The sequence below is a fragment of the Ctenopharyngodon idella genome, chromosome 15, assembly GCF_019924925.1.
Source record: "Ctenopharyngodon idella isolate HZGC_01 chromosome 15, HZGC01, whole genome shotgun sequence".
NCBI classification, from domain to species: domain Eukaryota; kingdom Metazoa; phylum Chordata; class Actinopteri; order Cypriniformes; family Xenocyprididae; genus Ctenopharyngodon; species Ctenopharyngodon idella.
This window is the reverse complement of record NC_067234.1, coordinates 7,843,947-7,870,890: the sequence shown is the minus strand read 5'-3', so window position 1 is coordinate 7,870,890 and position 26,944 is coordinate 7,843,947. Positions and strand designations below refer to the sequence as shown.

The following is a 26,944-nucleotide window of genomic DNA, read 5'->3' as shown; positions in this document are numbered from 1 at the left end:
TAAATTTCTGTTTGTTCCTCACATAAACTAGTGAACTACTGAATTAAAACAGGCTTGCAATATAGAACACTGTATGTAATTCCATTGAAAAAACAAGATTTCATCTTTCAGGATCAAGATTTCTCCTTTTATGTTTCACTGAAAAAATAAAAATATTAAGATCTGCAAATTTAAAGATGAGAAAATGATTTTCATTTTTAACTGAACTATTCCTTCAATGAGTGTCTGTTTCTGCTGAATGACATCAGTGTGTTTTGCTGTGAGACAGAGCTCTGAGGGAAAGGTTTCAAATGGCTTCCTGATAACACACATGATGACATTTAAAGAGCATTAAAAATTCATTTGATCCTCTCCACTAAGAGATACTACCCATATTGCATGTGTGTGTATGTTTCAGAGCCAGTGAATGAGCAAGGGAAGTTTAGTGCCTGACATCTCATCATAGTCTTATGATGATTAATACTTGCATACATATAAACAGACAATCAGCATCACTCTCATATCTGTCTTTGCTGAGTCTCAAGCACAATTACTGGCACCAAAAGTGTGTGCCAAAGAACAGACAAAAGAGTGTGCCAAAGATCACAAAATTAAAGGGCTCATGACATGGATTGTTTTTATTATTTTAATATGTTCCTTAAAATTCACTTATAATCTTAATAAAGTTTTGCAGTTTTGTCACAAAAAAACAAAAACAAATATAAATGCAGAAAAACTATTTTCAACCCTCATTCTGACTCTCTGTCTGAAACAATCCATTTTTAAGGGGCGTCTCCTTTAAGGCTTGTCAGTAAACAGCCACTGTTATGATTGGCTAACTTCATTGCATAGGACAGTGGTTCTCAAACCGGGGTACACGTACCCCTCAGGGTACGTGAGGTGACACGAGGGGGTACGCAAACAAAATGCTGAGTTTTGCCATTCATTTAATTCTACCTCACAATAAAAGTACATTAAACCCGAGCACGTATTTCTAAGAGGCAAAATTTCATAAATACATGGCATCCAATCTTTTGCGGTCAAAACTGACTGCATCCATATAAGCAGCATGCAAATGTGTTGCGTGCAGATGCTGTCTTAGCAAATCGCACTACATTATTGCCATTCTCGACAATGTACCTTTGTAAAAGTGGGGATTTAGCACTTAAAACAAATAGCCTATAAACACAGGCTGTGCATAGAGATCGATATAAGACCCAAACTCTCTTCGATACAAAAACTCTGTGAGCTCTTGTTTTTAATGTTGATAATAAATTATACGTGCAAAAATGCAATTTTTTCCCCAAATATCCACACGATTGCAAATGTGACATTGATTTTATATAACAGTTCAACAAAAAAAAAGGTAATATTAAGTGATAAACATTTTTAAATGGAGTATTGTCAGCGTTGTGGCTCAATTGTCAGTGTTGTGGCTCAATTTTGCAATGAAATAATAGTTCCAATGAAAGCCACAGAAGAACTGCAACACGCAGTGGTGTTTCGTGAATGAATCTGCGGCTCTGAGCGAATTGTAAGAATAAATGATTCAATGATCCATTCATAAATGCAGCTACTTACTTCGTTACTGAATGAATGAATAAATGACTCAATGACTCACTCACTAAGACAGTGACTTACCGCCACCTACTCATGGTTTTAGTTTAATATTTAAAAGTATCACTTTGTTTTTACCATCATTGCATATTTCTCTATTGAACCTTCTTTATTTAAAACATTATTTATTTTAAAAAGGTACTTATAAAGGTAAAAAAATACACTGGAAAATCAATTTAAGGGGGCAACTATTGTCCCTTAATGGAAAAGGTGCGACTGCAGTCCAAGTGGAAGAGAGGGGGTACGCAGAAAGATGTTAATTGCTTCAGGGGGTACTCCACTCTAAAAAGTTTGAGAACCACTGGCATAGGAAACAGTATCAATGGCCACTCGCTACTGCACGACGTGATCCAGGACTAAACCATCCACTTGTTTCTGATGCTGGGATTCTTCTGAAGTCTGTACAGAGATGCAAACTACCTGTTTAAACTGGCATCGAAGTGAATGTTCTTTCACTCTTCCATCTGTCCTGTTGTCGATAGAGCGCGTGGAGTATGTCAGAAACTGAACGCACACCTGTTTACTGTATCCAGTGTAGACAATGTCTGTGATTATAATGGGTTCTATTTGCTTTTGATGTGACGCAACACTGAAATCCAGTGTAGGCAAGTGTCAGCCGTTAAGCAACTGAAAGCCAGTGGGCGGGGCCTGTGGTAGAACTATTCGTTGATGACTTGCTCTGGAGGCAGGCATATGCAAATGAATTTGCCCATGTGACATCACAGATTTCAATATCAGAATGAGAAATTTTTGGAGCTTGATTAAATAAATGTTTTTTTTTTTTTTTATAATGAGAAGGACGTTTTAAGCTATGAAACTTTCAGGATGTTTTAACGGTACAAAGAGCTCTTATATGATATATATTTGATTTCTCTCTTAAAAAACTAATTATATACTAGTGCAATTCCAAAAAAAATCGCCCAACTCAAGTGTTTTAATTTTTAATGCCAATATTTTCAAAACAAAGCACAGTGATATAAATATATATTATATATTGTACATTAAAAACACTAAATATAAAATAAAATTTTCAGGTATTACCACATTTTTAAAAAGCTGTAAGACAAAAGCAAAAGTGTTGTTTTTCCTAGTATCAGCACAGCTGTGATTTTGCCATAGGTCATCACACAGTCCGTAAAGGATTAGTTCACTTTGAAATGAAAATTAGCCCAACCTTTCCTCACCCTCAAGCCATCCTAGGTGTATATGACTTTCTTCTTTCTGATGAACATAATTGCAGAAATATTAATAAACATCCTGACGCATCTGAGCTTTATAATGGCAGTGATAGGGTTCAATGAGTATGAGCTGAACAAAGTGCTTCCATCCACATCCATCCATCATAAATGTGTGCTCCACACGGCTCCAGAGTGTTAATAAAGGCCTTCTGAAGCGAAACGATGTGTTTGTGTAAAATAAATATCCATATTTAACAAGTTATGAAGTCAAATATGGAGATTCCACCAGACCGCCTTCCGTATACAAGTTGCGAAGAAAGTGTAAACTGGCGTCGCGTCAATTACACTTTTTCCGTAAGTTTAATAGGGAAGGCACATGATGTACCGTAAGCTTTGTGAACTGCAAGAGGTTTACACTTTCTGCGTACGTTGAATACGGAAGGTGGTCTGGCGGAAGCTCGATATTCGACTTCATAACTTGTTTAAGTATGGATATTTTTTTTACACAAACGCATCGCTTCACTTCAGAAGGCCTTTGTTAACACTCCAGAGCTGTGTGGAGTACACGTTTATGATGGATGGATGTGGATGGAAGCACTTTGTTCAGCTCATGCTCACTGAACCCTATCACTGCCATTATAAAGCTCGGCTGCGTCAGGATATTTATTAATATTTCTCAGATTTTCTTCGTCAGAAACAAGAAAGTCATATACACCTAGGATGGCTTAAGGGTGAGTAAAGGTTGGGCTAATTTTCATTTCAAAGTGAACTAATCCTTTAACTCAATTGTGAGTGTGATATTGTTTTAAATATCAGTTCAATAAACAAGTTAATATGGAGTAATGTGCACATGGAGTTTAAGACAATATTGCTAGTTGCTTGGTCTATTTTTGCTCTGCAAACAAAAAATATTCCTACAAAACCTCAAAGCGAAATCAACTGTTGCATGCCTCTGAGCAAGATTTAGTGATAGTTCATTCCTGAATTAATCACAGTTTTTGAACAAATTGGTTGAGTTGAATGATTCAATGATCTTCTCATAATACAAAAAATACATTGCTTGTCGTCACCCACTGGGGTATCAAATGTAACCTGCAGAAAGTGTCACTGAAAAATCCCAGATGGTCACATCCTAACTAATGGATATAATGAGCTAAACGTATAACTCTCATTATGCATGTGATTATATGCATATGTGTCACCTTTCCCAATGAGGACTCCGATCTTAGAGTCTAGTAGGCGCTCTGCACGTCCACAGTTGCGTGTGATCAGTTTGAGGACAGGCAGGAATGGTCGCACATCGCATAGACGCCTGGTCTCATCCTCCAGCTCCTCGTGCACTGCTGCCTGGTTCACACACTCGAACATGTGACCCTCCATCTCCCCCAGCAATGAGAAGAGAGGGTATGTCTGCGCCTCCTTCCATAACAGCTACATCAACACAAAAACAAGATGTCGAGAGTGAATAATATAAATCGAAACTGCATGTTAAATATCAATACTCAATACTATCTATACTATACACCAGGGCTCTCCAGCTCCAGTGCTGGAGGGCTGGTGTCTTGCAGACTTCCATTCTAACCCTAATTAAACACACCTGTCTCTGATTAGCAAGTAATTCTGAACACCATCACTGCGTCTTTAATCACATACTGTCTGAGTAGGTACTATATTTGAATTTGAATTTACTTTGCGGCCGTTAAAAGGTACATTCGATATAGTATGAATGAAATTCGGACGTACTACATCCTCCATGTTGTTACTGTAACGTGACCTGCGGCATCAGTTGCGTCGCTTCACTGTCATTCACAAATCCTCTCCCATGACGGTGCAATCATATTACTATGAATGGGAGAAAGTGCAAAGTGCAGTTGGGCGGAATACGTCACGCCTTCTAAATAAAAGAGCCAATCGGCTGGTCCAGCCTGAATTTTTTTTTTTTTTTGGGTCAAGATATGGATATGAGCATTTAGAAACAAAATTTATGAGACAGTTGTTGTCAGATTTCATTGGTGATTTCAAATATGAAACTTAATCGTAAGCTTGGTGAACAGCTTGGGAGAATTTGATGTTTCCCCATTCAAAGAGATAGGAGCTGTACTTGCATGGCTGAAAAGGCTGCACCGAGAGGTGCTTCAAAGATGGCCACTGAGAATTACTCATCTTAGAGGGACTTTGTGCTGAACTAAGCAGGACACTGTCCCTCCAGGACTGAAGCTGAGTGCTCTGCTATAGACTAAAGTCTATGGGCCTGTCCAAATACCACACTTGCGGTCTTTGCACTTGACCACTTGTCTACTTACATGACGTATTTCCTGTAGTTGGCTCAAGTGTTCAAGTGGGTGTGAAGATCACAAGTGGTGTGTAGAACTTTTGATTAACCGATGGGACACACTTATAGTGTTGCAAAAATGCAAGTGTTTACAGAGCTTTATTGCAGTATTTGAGATAGTGTGGGTTTAGTGTGCGTTAAGGCCACTGCACTTTGGCATTTTTAAGACATGGGACAGTCTTACTTCAAGTGGCCAAGACCGCAAGTTTGAGTATTTGGACAGGCCCTATATTTAGATCTAAAGTGCCTTGAATTCTTTCTTGGTAATGGTTAAACTAAAATCTAAAGGTAAGAATGACAATTTCAGAAGAAAATGTGTGGTGCTCACACATAGAAAACTCCACCAGAATGCTTGTTTTTGGTGGTTAACCCAGGGCATGCGTTGTGTTTGCTAAAATATCTTTGTTAATAGTTATTTGAAGCCCAGTTTTCACACCTGAAGTGTTACTCCTTACTCTGAAAGAGAGAATCTGCTTGTAAACAAACATACGCACCAGTTTGATGTGTTGGATGGTGCTCTCGCGAGGAACCTCCATCTGGATATAGATTCCAGTGGGCAACAGGAAGTCCACCATCACCTGGTCGTCTCCATCCATCCCTGACTCCGCCCACAAGTCCAGCTGATCTGTCTTGGCGGGAGGCATGGCAGAGAGCACGCTGGAGCCAAACCATGGGAACCTCAAAACACATCAAAACAAAGATTAGCCACTAAATAAAACAAAAAGGTAAAGTAAAAAGATGAAGAAAAAGGCTTCAGCTGAACAATGACCCTATTTTCTTTTAGAGCTGCAGCTGAAATCAACTGCATCATTTAAAGTCCCCATGAAATCAAAATTGAAGTTTTTTGACTTAGTATGAATATGTTAGCCTTTCTGTTATCTATAAGCTAGTGTGCTCCAAAACAACGACAAAATTTGCGTTTAGAAGATAAGCATTCAAAACTTATAGTCTCTCACTTCCTCCAATATGGATCAATGATTTTGATGACATCACTTTGCACTACAGCTTCAGATTTTCTGTCCAATCAAATGCTCTCTAGAATCTAAAGCATCCTGCCCCCTACATTATAAATAGAGACTGAAGCTGTGGCTGAAATCGGTAACATGTTCACACATTTACTATTTTTCTATATGGTGAATGGCACATAGTGCACTATATAGGGGGTAGGGAACAATTCGGAGAGTGTAAATATGCTTTCCATTGAGGGGAATGAAGTCTGGTTTCACGTTAGTGTCAAGCAAACTGACACAGTCTGCTCCGTTCCAGAAACACAATAGCACAGACCACATAATGTATCGGACCCATTTAAATTCTGCACAGAATGCCATATTTTAAAGTGATGGAGGAAATTAGGAAGAGAAAAGGTTAGAGATTAGGAGGAAACTGCGACTTTACCAAGCTTAACAGCTCTGGCTGAGCTGTGATATAAACAAAACACTACTGGCTATTTTAAAAAAAAGGGGAGGAGCTATTTGATATATCATGCCCTGTCTTCCTGTTTCAGTGGAAATTACGTCAACACACTGAATAATGCTCCACATTTCAAGGCACTTCAGTGGGCCCTTAATCATTTTCCTATTGTATTGTATAAAGCACTATATAAATAAAGGTGACTTGACCTGACATAAGGGAAATTAAATTGCCTAATAAAAATTCCATCAAATGTGCACTGTCATGTCTCATTTTGCTGTGTGGTAGGGAGAAGCAGGGGAGTCATAATCTGGCGAGGAGTCAGATTTTGCCACCGCACTGGCTCGTTATTTAAGCACTCCAAATAATCCTAGACAAGCTCAGTGGAACAATCGAATGAGTGCACTCGATAATCATTTATCATTTCGCACACCACTACAAATAACTGTCCCCTCAAATAGTGCACCATATAAGGGTTAAGGGTATAGGAGCGATTTCAGCCACAACACTACAAACTTCTAGGCAAGTGTGTCGTAGCAGGCTGGAGCAAAACTTGGCCCTTCCTGGAGCAGAATTGAACACTGCTGAGCTTGAGAGATGGCAAAAGCATTACTAAGCAGTTGCAAAGGTGTGCTGAATGGATTCTGTATGATATTTCCGGTTGACAGAAATGGCTCAGGTCTCGCCTGTCAGACTGCCACATTTCTCCTCAGCAATTTGTGGTGTCATTTTGAGGGATTTGCTCAAATATGAGCTAATCATAGTTTCATGTGACGTCACAGACTTATAGGAATGCCAATCTGGAGGGCCAAACAAGGCTTTCCTCCATTGCCCACCAGTCATTTTTAACAGGTTTCTACTAAGTACTAATGTAGAAAGACAGTGACATTAAAAGACTGAATTCAATGTAAACTTTACTGATGATGCATACAATGTACAGGCAAGCAGATGGACCAAGAATATAGAATGTAATGTAATATAATGTAAATTAAAATTATTTAATTTTCAACCATTTAGCATGTTGCGCTTATATTCTGGGTTCATCTGCTCGCCTGTATATAGTATACATCATCAATAAGGTGTATACTGAATTTGATCTTTCAATTTCACTGTTTTAGTACATTAAAGCACTTTAAATGGTTAGTTCACCCAAAAATTAAAATTATCCTATAATTTACTCCCCCTCAAGCCAAGTGTACGATATTCATCTTTCAGTCAAATACAATCAGAGTTAGATTAAAAAATATTCTGGCTCTTCCAAGCTTTATAATGGGAGTGAATAGTAACTGCAATATTAAAGACCATAAAAAGCACATCCATCATAAAAGTAATCCATAGCAAAGCGATGCGTTTTTGTAAGAAAAATATCCATATTTATAACTCTCTAGGTTTCTAGAGACCCGAGTTACAGCGTATGACGTAGGAGTAGTGTAAGCTTAGGTGAGAGTAGATGCCTCTTGCGGTTCAAACAAATAGGGCTAGGAAACAAACTCAAGCTCCTCCGACATTTCTCTTTAAAAATTCTCGTTTTAGACTTCTAATTCGTGACCAGTGTTTTGTTTCACTCTCTCCTCTGCGTTTCCGTGTTTGTCAATACATCATGCGTCAGGTCAAGTCAAAGTTCACTCATCCGCCAGAATCAACTTGCGTATGGATGCCAGTGATTATAGTCTATAAAGTTATAAATATGGATATTTTTCTTTAAAAAATCCAGCCGTATGGATTACTTTTATGATGGATGGATGTGCTTTTTTGGACTTCAAAATCTTGATTACTATTCACTCCCAGTATAAAGCTTGGAAGAGACAGAATATTTTTTAATATAACTTTAATAAATTTGTGCTCGCATGGACTTATAAAAATATATTAGATATTAGAGAGAATATTAGATATAAATTAATTTGTGTTTGAAGATGAATGTAAGTCTTATGGGTTTAGAATGACATAAGGGTAAGTAAATGATGACAGAATTTTTGGGTGAACAATATCTAAACTACACTGTGCTATAGCCTCAATTAAAAAATATCCCCTTTGTGTGTCCAACAACAAACACTTGCTATTTTCAGCCAGTGTTTTCCTTGAAGAGCACAACAATGAGTCATTGAACCACATGATGCTGCTTATCTCTGTTCTCACCTTACAAATGAACTCAAAACCTCATAAGCAGGACATCATTGTAGCGAATTAACTCAAAGGGGGAAATATTAATAATTATTCATAACTCATTATGATTATTAATTATGATTAATTATTAATATGTAAATCAGTTAATCAGATTAACTGGATGTAGCTACATTAATATTACAATCAATTAACCTGTTTGTCCAGTGAACACTCAGTGTTGATTGTTTATTAATTCTAAGAAATGTTCATTTCCAGGTTATGGAAAAACAACATTCGTATTGTACAGTACTACTCAGAGCATGTTGTCAGGATCTAAATCACTTAAGAGGCAATTTATTAGCAGACGGAGTCAGAACCAAACATGTATTGTGCACAATCTTTATTAACTAACTCACAAACACATAACTAAACTAACAGACACATAACATTACACGAAGGTCACACACATACATTGGTAAGAATGAGCAATGATATGATAATGAGAGTTGAACCGGAAGTGGAACTGTTGATAGAGCTATAGGAAAAAGTCATAGACAATCTGGAAAAGAATCATCAGTTTCCTCAGTAATAAAACACCTTTGCTGACAAAGGTAAGTTTTACAAATCAATACTAAAATCACTGTTTAGTGTTCAAATGTACGATACTTGCAAGATGCCTTTAGGCTGAGGAGCATCGGATCTGCCGGCTGGGTTGTAATCTTGATGGTTTGGTCCGAAGTTGTTGCCAGTATCTTCTGCGTTAGATGAAGTACTATGAAAACTTATAGATGAGCACATGGCTGGGTTGTAGGCCGAGGCCTGCAGGCCTAGGCCTACAGGCCTGCAGCAAGAAGGGGGTCTCTTCAGTCGTCCAAGAAGCAAGGAAAGAGAGGGAGTGGCATTGTTCACTGGCTTTTAACCTCTGGTCAAAGTCACACCTCTTAGTTGTTGACCGGACCAATGAAGATGTTGTATTTCCGGGCGATAACATGCCTCATGTCAGGGCTTTTATGATCGAGCAAGATTTACTGGCTGAGTTTTGAAGAAGAACTATTAAAGATTCTTGTAATACTGATGTGTTGCACAGGTATGGACATACCGCATACACAAGCATTTAAATCTTCTCGATACGAACCCATAGACACTAAACATGGCATAATTGAAGTTACCTTAAATGTATCATAAAACATGCGAATACAATGAGTGCAATACAACAACAGCAATAATGGATACCATTTCCTAGGGATGTTCATTTATAGAACGGTCTGTCTATAAATTAATGCAGGAAAGTCTGTGTTCTGTGGGGAAAATGCAGGAAAGATGCACGTTTCTGTGTCTCTTCTCTGCTCTTTCATGTGGCAACCACATTCTTTAGCGCAATAAAACTTGTAACTGAGAACTTCTCGGGGGATGGGGGACAGGCCCCAGAGTGCTTTAAACAATTATTGGTTACCTATAACAAATAATTGTGTCTGATTTGTCTCAGTCGTTACATCATCTCACACAGACCAGCAGACAGGTGCGGAGACTCAGTCACACAATGTCAATCGATGAGACACAGGGTCGGAGGAGGGGGATGTGGTTCACGGCTCACTTCCACACAAGCTGGTGAGAAATGGCAAGTTACACAAAGACATACCCACATTAGGGGACAGAGGATGTGGCTTTTCAATCTGTGAACACAGATTTTCACATACTGTACAAGCACACTATTGTTTATTTATATATACACAAACCCAAACCAACAAGAGTTAATTGCTGTGTCAATGCAGCTGTAAGTGCACTTTGTCTGCTTTTAGAGGGGCCACAGTGCACCACATCCATTACAGCTCATATCAAGAGGTTCCAATAACTCTATGCCGTGAAGTGCTTCAGGAAGCCCAACCTCCACGTCCACCGCGGCTCAATATCACTGACGTTGTCAGACCTCTGACGTCTCCCTGCTGACGGCACTGTTTGTTAAGAGCTACTGTGCTCTGAGGGGTTTTTTTTATCACTTCATGTTAGTTCTTCCTTTAAGAGAGCACTTTATGTACTAGAGCTCTGGTAGAATGTGATCAAGTTATCATAAAGCTTTCCACCACTCTTAAAGAGCCAGTGATCAAGCAGAAGAATTTCAACTACAGAAGGACTAAACATTTGTGTTTTGTAGCATCAGCCTTCTGTGAAAATGCTTGAATACAGCAGGAATCAGCGTACTGCGCTCACCGTACTAGTCAGTATCAATGACTGGTTGGTCTTATGAATATATTCGCAACAGATTTTTTGTAATAATATTATATAAACAATATGATAAAATATAAATGAAATAATGGCAATGAAAAATAATAATTGAAATAATGAATAAATACATAAGACTGTCCCATTCTGGGTTGCATTTAGTATCAATGTGTTGTTTTAAAAAACACTTATGAATCAGAAGTTACCAGACCTTGAATCAACCAGTTTGATTCAACAAATCTGCGCGTCTCAGTAAATCATTAATATTTCAACATAGCTATTAGGCTGCCGTTTTGACATTTAATGCTTATAATATTTTTTATATATCTTATTGTTTGTGAGCTGTGTGCCATACATCTTTTGGTATTGTTTGTTTATGATTTAACATCATGCAAGCTACCTCGGCTATATTCATGGCGAGAACAAGATTTTGTTTTTTTAAAAAGGAAAAAAATTAAATTACTTTTTTAAATTTGATCTTAGGTAAAAATTCTGAAACTAAATCTGGCCTTACTTCTTCAAAAATCTTTTCATAAAAGTCAACAGAAAAATAAAGAATTCTAACAGATTTCAAACTATCTTTTGGTATTGCAATTAAATTTATTATATATATTATTTATTATATATTTCATTCATAATATGACAAGGAAAATAAAAACTGCTTTCTACTAAAAAGATAACAAATGTGTGTGTTTTTTTTCCCCCTCTCTCCATACTTCCCATATTTTGGTGGATCATGAGGTAGATTATACCTAGTCTCGTGTAGCCAGACCTTCGACTGACGGCAGAAGGTCTGGACGCAGCTTTCATTGGCCAAGGACCGCCCAGAGGCCATTTGACTGACATGTAATGCAACTAGGGCTGATCCGAATACCATTTTTTGAGCTTTGAAGCTCGGTAGTAATCAGCACCGAATATTTGAAGCTTCGGCGGGAGGAGGCTGAAGATATTCTTCTCTCTAATAAAGGCATGTGTAACGAGTAGAAATATGGTGTGGCCCCTTTAAGAGCTGCGCGCTCCCGGTTGAACTGTGTCGAACGACTCGAGCACCGCATGTATGCGGGTTATTTCTGTTTTTCTGTTGCTCATTTAAAGTTATTTTCTTTATTAAGTAACGCTGTAGACGGCATAATATTTGCGACGGACAGTCAACTTACACGTGTTTCATAGGGAATAAAGCGCCAGTTGTGAAATGTCAATTGCCTCTGTCAAGTCTGTGTGGTATCAATAACTCAAGCTAAGTGAGCTAACGTTATCCCCATTTGCTTCGTATACAACGCGTAACAGCAGAAATATTTGTGTCTGTCTGCCTGTTTGCATTTTGATTATGTCGAGAACACGTTCAGAATTAATAAACTTTTAATAAACTACAGAACAGCGCGAGCCGGAAGCGGTGCGCCGTACGCGGGCAGGGCTTAAATGCTACGAGAACGGACACTGCACTAGTGATAAAACACAGGTCTGTTAAGAGCAATACTTTTAAATAGGTATGCTAACATCTTTCTGACAAACAAATCGCTCCCAAATCAGAAATTAGCAGCACAGTACTGACAGAGTAAAGGATAGGCTTAAATAAAAGACGAACGAAAAATAAATGAACGAACGGTAATAAATAAATGAACGAACGGTAATAAATAAAGAACACGCCGTCCCAGTAAAATTGAGTTTTAACAAGCTCCCATACTTCGCAGTAGATTCATTTAGACTGATAATAACGGGTAAAAAGGCTATTACATTTTGTTTCTATTCTATTTTCCACAATGTCAAAGCAGCGCAGCTTAACCTAAAATACGAGCTCTTCGGTTGTGCGCTTCAGACAGAATACTCCAGTTGCAGGGAACACATTAGAGGGCTAAGAAAACAATTTATATTTATTAAGTATAACGAGGTTGGGTTCCTTAAACTGTCCATCATATTAATTCGGCTAGGCTATATAAGATAATTGTAAAAAAGAGTATTGTATTTCGCCATATTTTGTAGTGTTGTAAACATTCAAGCGCGAATGAGAACCGTTTCGCGAGGGGTATGCCAGACGTGCAAAAAACAAAAAACAAAAAAAAAAAACACGAATATTCGAATCCCAAAATTGAAAATCGAATACCAACCTACCAAACGAATATTCGAATATTCTGGTTCAGCCCTAAATGCAACCAATCACAGTTCGTTTTGTTCCACGTCATGTTTAGGGGCATGAAAATGTAAAGTCGATGTCCCTACAATAACAGACCAGCATCTTATAAATTATTCACTAGAGAGCGTTGTGCAAGTTTACTGCAACAATGGAGCCGCGAACCTTACATATTTTTGAAAATCCAGCGTTCAAGTTGATCCTGGTAAGCGCTAGTACGTCACAGTTGTAAACACGACGGCTTTCTTCCACATGCATGCGTCACAGCATTTGTTCCCAGGTGGACCGTTAAAGAACGCGACACACACATCTCCCGAACATCCTGTAGAATTCAACCAACCAGATGACGCCTTCAAAACTCCTGAAGTGTTTTCAGATAAGTGTGCTATATGCATCAGACGTTCAGCCAATGGTCCATGGGCGTGACGTGAGGATGAGACTAGACTATACCTGTCTAGGAGGGTTCTGTAATGAAAGTTTGGGAACCCCCGATTACACCACCTTTTACACTTCAACACACCTTACACTTATTTGGACTGGTTTTTGGTTATATCCACCTCTGGAAACTTTAATTCGGCAATAAAGAGACTATTTGTGGAAGCTCACAGTATGCAATTTAAATGAAATTATTCAAAATAAATATTCCAATCAGAATTTGGACAAAAATATTTGATAGTGTGATACTCCCCACATGAGGTGTGGGCTCCCCCTAGTAATTGCAGCCATAATTGTTGGGACAAACATTAACAAGGTCAAGGAGTTCTGCAAAAGTTTTCTTCATGTCAACAGAAAAAATCCCAATAATGCATGTGGCATGACAACTACACTGTCTAACGCTAAATTTAAAATTAAACATTAAAAAAAGAGCATTCAAATTCTGGATGCACTTAAATTACAGTAGTTTCAGTAGAACTGAATCCACAGAAACATCATCTCTGCCCGCTAGTATTACAGCTCACAAACAACACTCCCAATATCAAATCACCACAACAATCTATTAGATTAAAAGGAAATTATGAATCTACAAAGAGATATTTACTGTACATAGATCACAGGAGAGAACAAACAAAAAAATAAAGCCGAATGAAATAATATCTGGATTTAAACAATGAGTAATGGGCAGCAAAATATCTCTTCTCTGTCAGAGGCAGAAAACAGAGTAGATTTATCACGGTCTGTACCAACATTTCAGTATTCGGTACCAACACTAGTAAAAGTTTTCGGTACCAATTTCGGTATCAGAGCAAAAACTGTTGAATTAAGTATATCCCAATTTGTCGCGTCTGTTGGTTATCACTGTCAATCATCGCAGTTTCTGAATCAATTGTGCATTTAAAAACATTTGTCAATCCAGAAACTTTGCAGTGTACTGAGCAGCACAAAAAACTAATCTTGTCTTCACATTGTGAATGGGTAATAAACAGAAAGCAAGAGAAGAGCCTCCCTTTATAATCACTAAGGGTGTCAATCTCTAAAGCTGAATTCTGCACTCTTGTGAAAACCCCCGTTATAATAAAAAAGCGGTCTTAATTGTACAATGAATCTTTATTTACATAATGTTTATGCTTTGTTGGTTATAATGAAAGGATTCACAAGCACACGAAGCGTTGAACAAAATGTGCGTTTTCAGCGGATTCTGACTAACTTACTGACTAGCACCTCTGATTGGCCAGTGCGTTCAAGCCCTCAACGGATATGATTGTGATTGGCTACAGCGCTTAACGCTTATAAAAAAACAGGCTGTAAATAGAAACATTTGATACTCAGAGAGTGCTCAAACAAACACAAACAAAAGCATTTTTCAGCAAATACTCTGTACTACCGCTACTGCAGAAATGCTAGTACACACAACAGATCTCGTCCCCCATTTACTACCATAGTAGGAAAAATAAATACTGTGTTAGTCAATGGGGGGCAAGATCTGTTTGGTTACTAACATTCTTCCAAATATCTTCATTTGTGTTCAGCAGAACAAAGAAATTCATACAGATTTGGAACTACTTGAGGGTGACAGAAATGACGACAGAATTTTTCATTTTTGGGTGAACTATCCCTTTAACTGTATTCTCTAGAATAGACTCCGCACTCGGCTCTCACCTCCCACATAGACTGACTCATCCATCTTTTTAAATAAAATATTCAGGCTATGTTTAAGTTTACTTTTAGCCTTTTAGTTTACCTTTTAGTTTACCTTTAGCTGTGGTTTGGTTGAACCTTTAGAACCTTTATGAAAAAAGACTTGGCTGTTTGTTTTGTTGTTGACGTTTCAAATGCACCGCTAAAAACAAATTCATACAGCTAAATATTGAAGACAATGTTTAGTTCAAAATTACAGTTGAGTAAAGTAGCCGAAAAGCAGAGTATACTGTGTGTTTCATTGTTTTTTAAATAACATTTTATAATCAAAGCAGAAGAGACATGAAATAACACACATACACAGACACACACACGCACATACATACATACATACATACATATTATATATATTATATATATATATACACACACATTTTATATATATAAAATGCATCGTCTCTAATTTTACTTCAGAATTAAATTGTACACAGAATTAAAGCTTTGGATTTCAGATATATTTGGAAAGAAAATTAAACTTTGTCATTTTATCTTTTTTCCTTACCTGAAAGGAAAATCCCCTTTAAATATCATTAATGTTCATTCATCATCCATCAATAATGTGCTGTTCAGTAATTTAAGTCAGTTTTACTCTGACTAAAATGGTATAAATTTAGTCAATATAAAATAACATTTTGGTCAATGAGAAAGTGCATCCAAAATATTTCTATAAATATTCTACAAATATATACAGTATATATCTCACAGGGGCACTATTGTAATAGAATGTTGTGAATTCTTTTAATTCTATTAATCTGTTTCTGATAGACATGAAGGACATTAAACAAAGGGAGTGTAGATTAATCTTTTAACACACACACAAAAAAAGGAAGTTCTCTCTCCCTATATACTTGCTCACACACACACACACACACACACACACACACACACACACACACACACACACACACACACACCACTGTCTCTCTCTCAAAAGTACCATGACTAATGGAAGACCTTATGACCCAGCCACACGCAAATGCTAAAAAAAAATTCTGCCGAAGTGACTGAGTTCACACCCACCCTTCACACAAAACACATTTATCAAAACACTGATGAATGAGCACATAAAGCAGATCAAAGCTACAGCATAAATAAAACAAAAGACTGAGGGACCAAATGTGCAGCAAACACGTTTAAAAAGCCCTGACTCTACATTCCTGTACAGGAGACAAGGGCAACACTGAATCCAGGAGATTTCCGGATAGTGATGCCGTAACTATGGTCACAGCTCCGCTGGTTAATCTTATTTGGATGGATTGAAAAGCCCATGATCCTGTAACCTTAATTCTTTACTAAAAAAAAATGTCACATGATTTGTTTATTTGAGGATTCAACATTTGTAGATGTGAAGTGTGGTCTTGTCATTAAAAGAACTTGGTAAAAAGTGTTTTATGAATATTTTCAGTAACTTCTATTTTTATAAGTTTTTTTTTCTTCTTTCTTATGGTTTTAGGGAATCAAAGCAACATGAAAAAAAAAAAAAAAAAAAAAAACGATACTTTTTTTTTTATAGTACATCTATTGTTTTATCATTTAAAAACTAAAAAAGTGCTCTATGTGAAATGCTATACTTAAAATGTAAGTTCACTGATTTCCGAAAGTTTGCTAAGAAGTGTTTCCTACTCAAGTTCTCTGGTCAAGCTTATCCAATAGAAACAGACTGGGAGTGGCCATGCCCAGTGGGTATTGAAGTTTTTCTACCTATTTGGCAAAAAGGAAGAGACCAGCCTCTTTTCTCTGTTTTTTTTCTATGACAATTTTCTACAAATTGGAGAAACAAACCCTTAAGAAGAGTTTTTCTGGTCTTATACTGAACAGTCTGCCTCCCACACTTGTGAAATGACCACTAGACCCCTGACTTTGGCATCCAGATACTTTTTGGGCTACTGTATCAATTAATGTAATGCCACTGTACCAATTTTGTGTTAATCTGAAGAATGGTGAAGGCACCAAATACACAATGCTGCAATCATTTGTCAGATACAATGAGGAAGAAAAAAAAAACAGTAGCGTGAGAAAGCCTGGAAGAGAAAGACAGAGATGGGGGGTGGGGGTCATTAAGCTGTAAAAGTTCTCAGCAGGATATTGGATTTAGAGCTCTCTCTCTCTTTCAGCACTAAACTGATTTATTGACTCCTGTTATGGCATCAGCTGGTCAACAAATTGTGATGTCAAAGTGTTCTTTATTATTTTATATTAATGCACGTCAGCACCAGGGCTGCATTAACAAAAGAGCTAGGCGGGGCTGAAGTCCCAGGGCCCAAGCAAGGAGGGGGCCTGTGACTGGCTGTGTGGAGTAGACTGACTGGCCATCGGGAGCACCTGAACATTTCCTGTTGGGCAAATCGCCAAAATCCCACCAGGCCCCCATATATTATTCAAGATGGGTCATATTATGAACTAAAGACCAAAAGCCAAGCGATGGAACGGGTACCTGATTAAACCACGTGTGCACCCAGCAGTCACAGACCATGAGCAGTTGGACCGTCTCCCGCACAGTGCTGACAAACTCACGTGACGCTTTTGCCGCTCTATTGAAGCGATAACAAGTTGCTTGACTCATTTGAATTCGACACAAGCGCAGCATATGCAAACATTAAAGGCTCTGTGGTGAACCTATAGCTGAAACCAGAGCGAATAGCTCCATGTAAACTGAAGTGTCGAGGCAAACTGTACACAATGGTAATTACAAGCTTTTCAATACATACAATACCACTGTAAAATTACCATGCAGTTACTAAAGCTGCAGAAATATGACATTATTTATTGTTAGTATTATTGATAGTATTTATTGTTAATGTTACTATTATTAGCCTTACATTAAATATTGGGTAATATAAGGGCAAAAAAAAGGTTTTATAGAGTCTGTTTTATAGTGTTTAAGCTGTTTTTCATTACAAATATCAGTTTATTATTAGTAATATTATTGTTATTATTAAATAATCAATAAAACCATGGTAATGAGGAGCTTGGTTTTTGCCTGTGTCATGATCTTAGTTTATATCTAGATTCTATGCAAGAACTATGGTAATTTTTCAGGATGAAGCTTTTTTATGTTCAGTTCTAATAACTTTAACTGCAAAATATTAATTCAATAATTAAGAGCCTTGCGATATAATGCCATATTAATATTGTTGAGCACATTTGCAGCAGTACATAAACAAATCTATTATTTATTTCTGTCCTTTATTTATTCATTAAAGGGAACCTATTATGCCCCTTTATACAAGATGTAATTTAAGTCCCAGGTGTCCCCAGAATGTGTCTGTGAAGTTTCAGCTTAAAATACATCTCAGATCATTTATTATACCATGTTGTAAAGACCCATTTCTGAGTGCTTGCAAAAACATGCTGTTTTAATGCATGTGCCTTTAAATGCAAATGAGCTGCTGCTTCCCGCCCCCTTTCCATGATCACAGCTCCTGCCTGCATCGACAGTGTACAACTCACTCAGGGTAGAAACTATGCTAATACAACAGAGTCCGTCAGCAGTCGTGGGCGTGGCCTGAGCAATGTGACATCACATTGTTCAGTAAATGAAAACAGCTTGTTCAGTGAGACTTTTGAGGTTTTATGGGGAATAAAAAAGGAGTGGGTGGATTTTTATCATTATAGGGTGGTTGTGTACACACACTGTCGACACACATTTATGTTTAAACACCATGAAAAGGTGAATTTTGCATAATAGGTCCCCATAAATTTATTAATTCCAATTTACCCCAGCAAAACATTCATGGGGGAACGTGTGGGTCGGATGCATGGGCTGAATTTGAGCCCTGATGATTCTCATCTTCTACAACCAGAAAGAAGACCATCTACTGATTAATTAGAACTAACTATTTAAAGTAAACTCCTTAAAGCAGTTGTATGCACAAAAGTTGTTGCCGTTTCTGGAAACCTGTTTGCTTTGACCTCATATCTAGTGTTAATGCATTTATGCTTTTTAAAGTGTTGTAGCCTGGAATATTTTTAAATTTCATAGATACTCTGTATGATCTTTTAAATACTAATTATTTCTGTGGTAGGAAACTTTGTGGCACCAAGATAGGCTACTATGAAGGGGCCCTTGGGTTTGTAATAGCCCCAGGGCCCTATGTGCTCTTAATACAGGCCTGGTCAGCACATGATCCATCACATGGATCTGCAGAATTTGGATGTGTTTAAGTGAAAATAGGCAAATAAGGAAAGAGAATACAGAAGAAACAGAATGATATATTGGTCATTATCATGAACGATTGATTTGAGAAATTATTTTATGTGAGAAGAAAGAGGGCACAAAGTGATATGAGAAACATGAAACTAGCAGAGTTATAGAAAACCAGTTGCCTGAATCAATGGTCTATTATCCGTGTCGGTCATTATATAAAAAATATTTGACCACAGAATGCAGCAATAGACCAATCAGCATCAAGTAACCAGAGAGCCATGTAAAATTATTTACAGCAGCACAAAAACAAACCCATTAATATAGCTGCAAGCAATTATCAGTGTCCATTTATCCATTTAGTTCATCATTTAAAGATAAACTTACAAGCTTATTAACCAGTTAAAACTGCTCATCCTTTTATCAGTATTACTAGTACTTTTCATGCACAAGTAAATCAATTCAGTGCAGCTGCGAGCAGCATCTAAATGAATAACACGGATACAATAATGTAGGGTAATATTGGTGGGTTAAAATATCAGACTGAAAACTTAAGTGTCTTAAAAAATATTGATATGCTGGGAAAACAACAAAACCACCACCACCACCAACAACAAAAAAGCTTAGGCTTAAAACATGAGAGAATGAGCCAAGGAATCTGGGGACATAAAAATATGACCAAATACCACCATTTTGTGCTTGGGCCACTAGTAAAAGGGGGGAAAAAATCTCACAAAAACAGCACTCTGTGCATGAACCCATTATTATATTCCTGTGAGTTTAAAACACATGCTTTCAGACACCACCACAAGCCATTACTGAATTAGTAACACAATGCATCTAAAACTTTACCTCAAGTTTTTCTGTTGTAAATGACTGTTATTTCACCATGTCAAGAGTAGGAAATCAAACAGAATATCAGTTAAGTGACACTTCCTCTATTTCAGATGCAGTGTGACGCTAAGGCAATATAAAACCTCCCATGTTATCATGTTGTGAAAATGAATTGCTTCTTTGAGAGAAAGAGAATACACTTGCGTTATTTTCTTTACCACAGAGGAACAAAAGATCTCTTTACACACTCTTTACACCACTTTACACACACACACACACACACACACACACACACACACACACACACACACACACAGTGGTGGGTTCAACAGAGTTCACACATTCACAATTAAAAAAAAAATTACAGGCTCTCTTTCGCACTCTCATAGGCAAACGGGAAAACCACATGAAAATTTCACTCTGATTCTACGAAACAGGATCTATTAATAAAGCCACTTTGACAACACCCCGTATTCTCTATGCCCAAATCTCTGCTGTTCTACACATCCCTCCCACTATCACTCCATCATTCAGAAAAAAACAAACAAACAACCAGAGACATATCACTCTAATTACATGTCGAAAACACAAGCAAAACTAACATGTAAACACACACACACATACATACAAATACTGTATATGCACAAACTATTGTCAAGGAGATCAGATTCATGGACTTGACAAGGGGGCATCAGTCATCACTGAATCTATTGCTTCCTACAATATAGCATAACTACATAAACATCTATATATTACAAAACTAGTAAATAAAGAAAAAGACTAATCAGAAAGTTAAAAACAGTTTGTGACCTATTATACAAAATTCACTTTTATATGGTGCTTGAACATAAATGTGTGTCGGCAGTGTGTGTACACAACCACCCTGTAATGATTAGGGCAGCAACAAATGATAATTTTGATAATCGATTAATCTAATGATTATTGGGATGATTGATCGACTAACCGTTGATTATTTCACTGGTTAATCAGTAGGCTTTGATCCATTATTCCACTTTTGCAATTAGTTAAAATATTGAGTTATACCTATTTTAATTAATAAATAAAACAAAGAAATCACTTCAGCTTTTGAAAATGTATTTTTAATGAATTTCGAGCCAACTAAATAGACCAATCTCCTTTAGGTTTTCTTTTCTTAGAAGTCATCAAAAGTCCAACTATTACAATGTGGCACTGTGTTTTTATTAAGTCTGGGAATTGTAATAATAACTTTTTAATAAGAGTAAAAATATGAATATGTAATAGTGCATATTTTTTTGAAAAATGTTCCTCTCTAAAGTTCTTTTTTTAACTAACTATCGAATTTATGAAGTCATTGAATGGCTTTCCTTAGGTAAATGCAACGTTTTGTGACATTGTTTGCAAGCTGTTTTATTGATGTCTTTCTGGGGTTGAAACTCTGATTAAGTGATTACATTAGAGATGGATTAATTTCAGTAAGTTGTTCTGTATCTTTCAACATACTTTTTGATATTCATTTATGTTTATTTTGTGCTGTAAAAGTAGAAAAGAGAAAGAGATAATAGGTTCACGTGCCGCCTGACCTGAGATGTTACAGCATTCTGTCACGGCACATTAAAGAGCGCCAAAACCACATATATTTTTTGAATTCCTTAGTAAAACTGACAGAATTTAAAAGCTGAAACCTTGTTTTATATCAAAAGTAACCTGCTCTGTCTTATCTGTCGGCACACTGTCTGTGTCCTCTTTGCTCTGTCTACTATAATGTCTACTAATCGTTTCAGCCCTTATAATGATAAAAATACACCCACTCTTTTTTTAATCCCCATAAAACCTCAATAGTCTCACAGAACAAGTCGTTTTCATTTTCTGAACAATGTGATGTCACTTTGCTCAGGCCCCGGCCATGACTGCTGACGGACTCTGCCGTATTAGCATAGTTTCCACTCTGAGTGAGTTGTACACTGTCCGCCATTGTCTGGACGCTGAAGCAGCTGTAGTGACAAAAATGTCCGGTAAGCAATTGAGATGTTTTGTTGTTGGATGTAAGAGTGAACATAACGGTCTTCATTCACTCCCGACATCTGAGCCGCTGAAGACGCAGTGGATTAATTTTATTTTGAAGGAAATGCGCCACAGATCTAATATACACATGCGATTTCTGTCCCTGCTGATTATGTTTACAGACATAACCGACCGTGTTTGTGAACTTTGTGTGTTTTTGACATAACCTTGTGTGTATTTGGCAGTTTAAGCAAAACCAAAAAAAAGTGAAAGAAGTTAGTTTAATACTCACGAGACGTACCATCTGAAAGCCAGCTTTCTGTGCATGTGCTTCAGATGTGTGCACTCAGAAAGCGATAAATTAGAAGTTTAAAATGATATTGCTTTAAAACGTATGGAAATAATAAACTTTTATGATGAAGAAGAACTGCACTGTCCGTGAGCATGATCGCAAGATGATAATTAAAACCAAGCAGATGTCTTGTTAGTATCTGGCACAGTGTCTGATGCATGCAGGAGCTGTGATTGTGGAAAGGGTGCGGGAAGCAGCAGCTCATTTGCATTTAAAGGCACATGAAGAAATGGGCATTTACAACATAGTATATTAAATGATCTGTGAGGTATTTCAAGCTGAAAATTCACAGACACATTCTGGGGACACCTGGGACTTAAATTACATCTTGTATAAAGGGGCATAATAGGTCCCCTTTAAAAACTTAAAGTTTCAATGTTTACAGTCTACTATGCCAGGCTGTTCTACTAGATATTGCTAGGGTGTTTTAATTTGTATTGTTTAAGTAGGTATTGCTGGCATATTTTGATTTGTTACTAATTGTTGCCAGGGTTTTCTGGTTAGTTGTTAGGGGTTGTTGGGCCCCTCGCTCTGGTTACTAGATGCTAACTAGGAACTGTCGTTGCTAGGAATTAATTGGGTATTCTTGCCTGTTATTAGGCTGTTCTGGTTAGCTGCTGCTATATGATGTCTAGCTGGTTGCCACGTTAGTAGGTTACTACTAAAACAACCAAGGTTTTGAAAGTTCCACAGTGCGAACACGTTTCAAAAGAGTTGTAAAAAACTTACTAACTTAGTTAGAAATGTATTAGTACAAAAAAAAATGTGATAGAAAAAGAGTATTTCAACATTGATGAACCAGTTTCCCATTTTTTAATACAATTTGGTTGTGAGTGTTCCTGCAATTACTGGGACCTTCATTTTGCTGTGCATACATGACCTTTTGTACAATGCAATATTATACAAAGTAATCAACACTTCCCTTTTTTTTTTTTAGTTCTACAGTCAAAAAGCCTGGACAAAATATAAAGCACTAAAAGGTTGGTTTTTGCTGAAACACACCACAATCCCCACAGTAAACGGCTCTCAGCTGAAGGGTTAACCAGCTCTCTTCCTGAACTTTAAATTAAACCCAGATACCACATCCTATGTAAATGCTAGCATACACGTAAGACTAACTATAGTGTTTAAAAGGGAGTGAAACATATTCCACACATATAAAACAGTTTGTAACTTTGAACTGCTGTAAATAATCAAACAATAATAATAATAATAATAATAATAATAATAATGATAATAATTTTAAAAGGGTCATATGATGTGTTTTCATGTTTTCCTTTTTCTTCAGTGTGTTATTTAGCTGTTTGTGCATGTATAAGATCTGCAAAGTTACAAAGCTCAAAGTCTCCCACAAAAAGATTTATTCTATCTAAGAGAAGGCAGATCCAGACCTAGCTAAAACATCTCGATCCAATTCTCCCTCAATGATCTGTCACAAGGTGGAAATATTTGCATAATGCCGCTAAAATGCATGTGCAAATAAACAAGGCGTGGCTTCAGTTATCGTAGTAGTGTTGTCGCTACCATGACGCAGAGACGCTGTGTTTCTATACGAAAGTAAAAGCAGTACTTTAATTGGCCTTCCGAAAGTGGATGTACTTGCTATAGACTGTTCAAATGTGGAGTTTTGTGCAGTGTAGAGCAATGCAAATTGTTTGTCGTTCTTAAGATCAAAAGTGCAGAGATGGATTTATGTGTACAAACATAGTATCCTCTGTTCTCCCCAGAATGTGTCTGAAGTTTCAACTCAAAATACCCCACAGATCATTTATTATAGCTTGTCAAATGTGCCCCTATTTGTGAGTGAAAACATGCTATTTTTGTGTGTCCCATAAATGCAAATGTGCTGCTGCTCCCGGCCCGCTTTCCAGAAGAGAGCGGAGCTTTAACAGCTCGCGCTTCGGTTGCTCAATAACAAAGCTGGAGAATCTCACGCAGCCAAAATGTCGATTGTCAGTAGAGTTGTCAAAAGTACTGACTTCGGTACCAAGTTGGTACTGAATTTTTAAAAATGTGATGCTTTGAGCACTGTTGAGCGGATTCATAAACACCTCTGATTGGCCATTGTATTGAAGCGCTCATCGGATATGTCTGTGATTAGCTGGAAATGTGAATAGCGGTCAAATACAATAAATTGTCGCCAAAACATGGCATGGATCACTTTGCAGCTGCATTATGCACTTCTTAATTGTTTTTATACATTTAACATAGCAAGTTATTAACAACATTATCATTATTTATACATAATTTTCCTGAACATATGTACACAGGTATCTGTACATAAATATCTTTCAGTGGTGTATGAGATGGGGGATCCCCCACATGAGGTGCCAAATGAGGTGTCAGATCAGAATCTGAGGTGCCGGATCTGTATCTGTCTTGTTCCGGCACAAATTAACCCCTGGATTCTGCAGACATTTGATGTCCTAGCCATGGGACTCTTTTTACAGGCACAGATGCCTTTTCTGGGCCTCTTCCAGGATACTGGAGAAGGAGGCTTTGCAGTTGTGGGAACACTCAGGTTTCTTGATTCTAATATGCTATCCAAAAGGCATGGAATTTGTGCATTTAGTTATTTTTAAAAATCGCAATGGAACACCAATCACCCAATTCAAGGAATTGCTGATACTTTCCTCTAAGGTTTTAAAAAGACATTTAGCTTTTTTTTTTTCCCTGAATAAGAATATTATGATTGCCTGCTGCAACTACTTACAGTGGAGTCCTTGTACTCTGGTCTGTCAGAGTGCCTTCTCCTCCTGTCTGTGCAGTCTCTTATTTCTCAGCCGGCTCCATGATGGGATGAAGAGGATGCTGCATCTGATAGAGAGACACAGAAAAAATTCAGGTGAGAATATGTGAGATGAAGAGAGTCAGAACAGAAGGACACCGAGTGTCCCCATATCAGCTGAGAGCAACTCATGGAGCTAATATTTCAGCAGCACCTCTGGTTATTCTAGCTAACCTAATGGCATTAATGTGCAAACTCTGTGCTACAATGCAAAGTAAATTAACATAATTTGGAATTATTGGAAATAATATTAGGAACTTAACCTTTTCACGTTTTAGCTTTTGAGATTTTACCAGTTTTCATAATGTAAAGCAGTTGAAAACTACATAGCCACCATCTATTTGCAGTGTTTAACCATTTCAAAGATGAAAATAGCTAAAACAAAAAAGATGACGAGTATTGTTCTTTATGGGCTGTCTGTACAAATTTGCATTTGTGGAGAGATCTGAATCTGTGGTTTGTCTCATTTGCAACTGAATTGCTTCTCATAAAATATCTAATGTGAAGGCAAATTACAAAGCAATACGTTGCCGTTCAAAAGTTTGGGATTGGTAAGATTTTTTTTTTTTTTTAAAAGAAGTCTCTTATGCTCACCAAAGATGAATTTATTTGAATAAAATCCTATTTGAAAAAATTCTTACTGACCCTTTTTGAACAGTAGAGATCATGTTACAAAAGCTTTCTATTTCAAATAAATGCGGTTCTTTTGAACTTTCTATTCATTAAAGAATCTTGTAAAAAATAAAAATAAAAAAAAATAAAAAAAAGTGTACACAACTATTTTCAACATTGATAAATGTTTCTTGAGCAGCAAATCAGCATATTAGAATGATTTCGGAAAGGATCATGTGACACAAAAGACTGGAGTAATGATGCTGAAAATTCAGGTTTGCATTACAGGAATAAAATATATTCAAATAGAAAACAGTTATTTTAAATTGTAATATTTCAAAATATAACTTTTTTTGTATTTTTAATCAAATACATGCAGCCTTGGTGAGCATAAGAGACTTCTTTTAAAAACAGTAAAAATCTTACTGATCCCAAACTTTTGAACGGCATGACGAGCAAAATAATTGTGATTATCAATTTAACCATTATGGTGCAGCCCTAGGAGAGCATAACTATTTGTACAGGCATTACACAGACCAGCCACTGTGTCCTTATCACAGAACAAACAGAGAGAGGCACAGTTAGAGGTCCAGACCTTACAGCCCTCCAACCCGGAGGTATTCCTCTTTTCCTCATCTGCCCTGATCTACCTCCCGCTCTCACACTGGAATGTCAGGAATCCACATTCCACATAGAACTACATCCTCCTCCTCACAACAGTTCTAACACACACACACACAAACACACACAGGCTTTGCTCAAGACTTTTGTCAACCATGAAAAAAAAAATCAGGTAAGAACAAGTTAAAAAAAATAATAATAAAAAAAGACACTTCAGGAAACTAAATTACTAAATTTGATTGGATTTGGAACATGATTGAAAAGGAAATCATGGGTAAATATCAATAAATGGCTAAAGACCATTAATACTGACACTTACTATTCTATTCTGTAAAATTATTTAAAAAAAAAAAAAAAAAAAAACTTGCTATGTGTACAGGTGCTGGTCATATAATTAGAATATCATCAAAAAGTTGATTTATTTCACTAATTCCATTCAAAAAGTGAAACTTGTATATTATATTCATTCATTACACACAGACTGATATATTTCAAATGTTTATTTCT

The 26,944-nt window shown here is 37.0% G+C and overlaps 1 protein-coding gene across 2 annotated transcripts in view; it reads right to left on the bottom strand.

The window, feature by feature from the left end:
- Positions 1-26,944, bottom strand: part of pik3cb (phosphatidylinositol-4,5-bisphosphate 3-kinase, catalytic subunit beta) — a 67,223-nt gene that overhangs the window by 27,171 nt on the left and 13,108 nt on the right. For both annotated transcript variants that reach the window (XM_051863953.1, XM_051863950.1), the window contains exons 2-4: positions 25,130-25,233; positions 5,601-5,784; positions 3,977-4,205 (exon numbers count right to left, since the gene is read on the bottom strand). In XM_051863953.1, coding sequence (XP_051719913.1) covers positions 3,977-4,205; positions 5,601-5,750 — 379 coding nt within the window. In that variant the 5' untranslated portion in view covers positions 5,751-5,784; positions 25,130-25,233. The remainder of the gene's footprint in view (positions 1-3,976; positions 4,206-5,600; positions 5,785-25,129; positions 25,234-26,944) is intronic.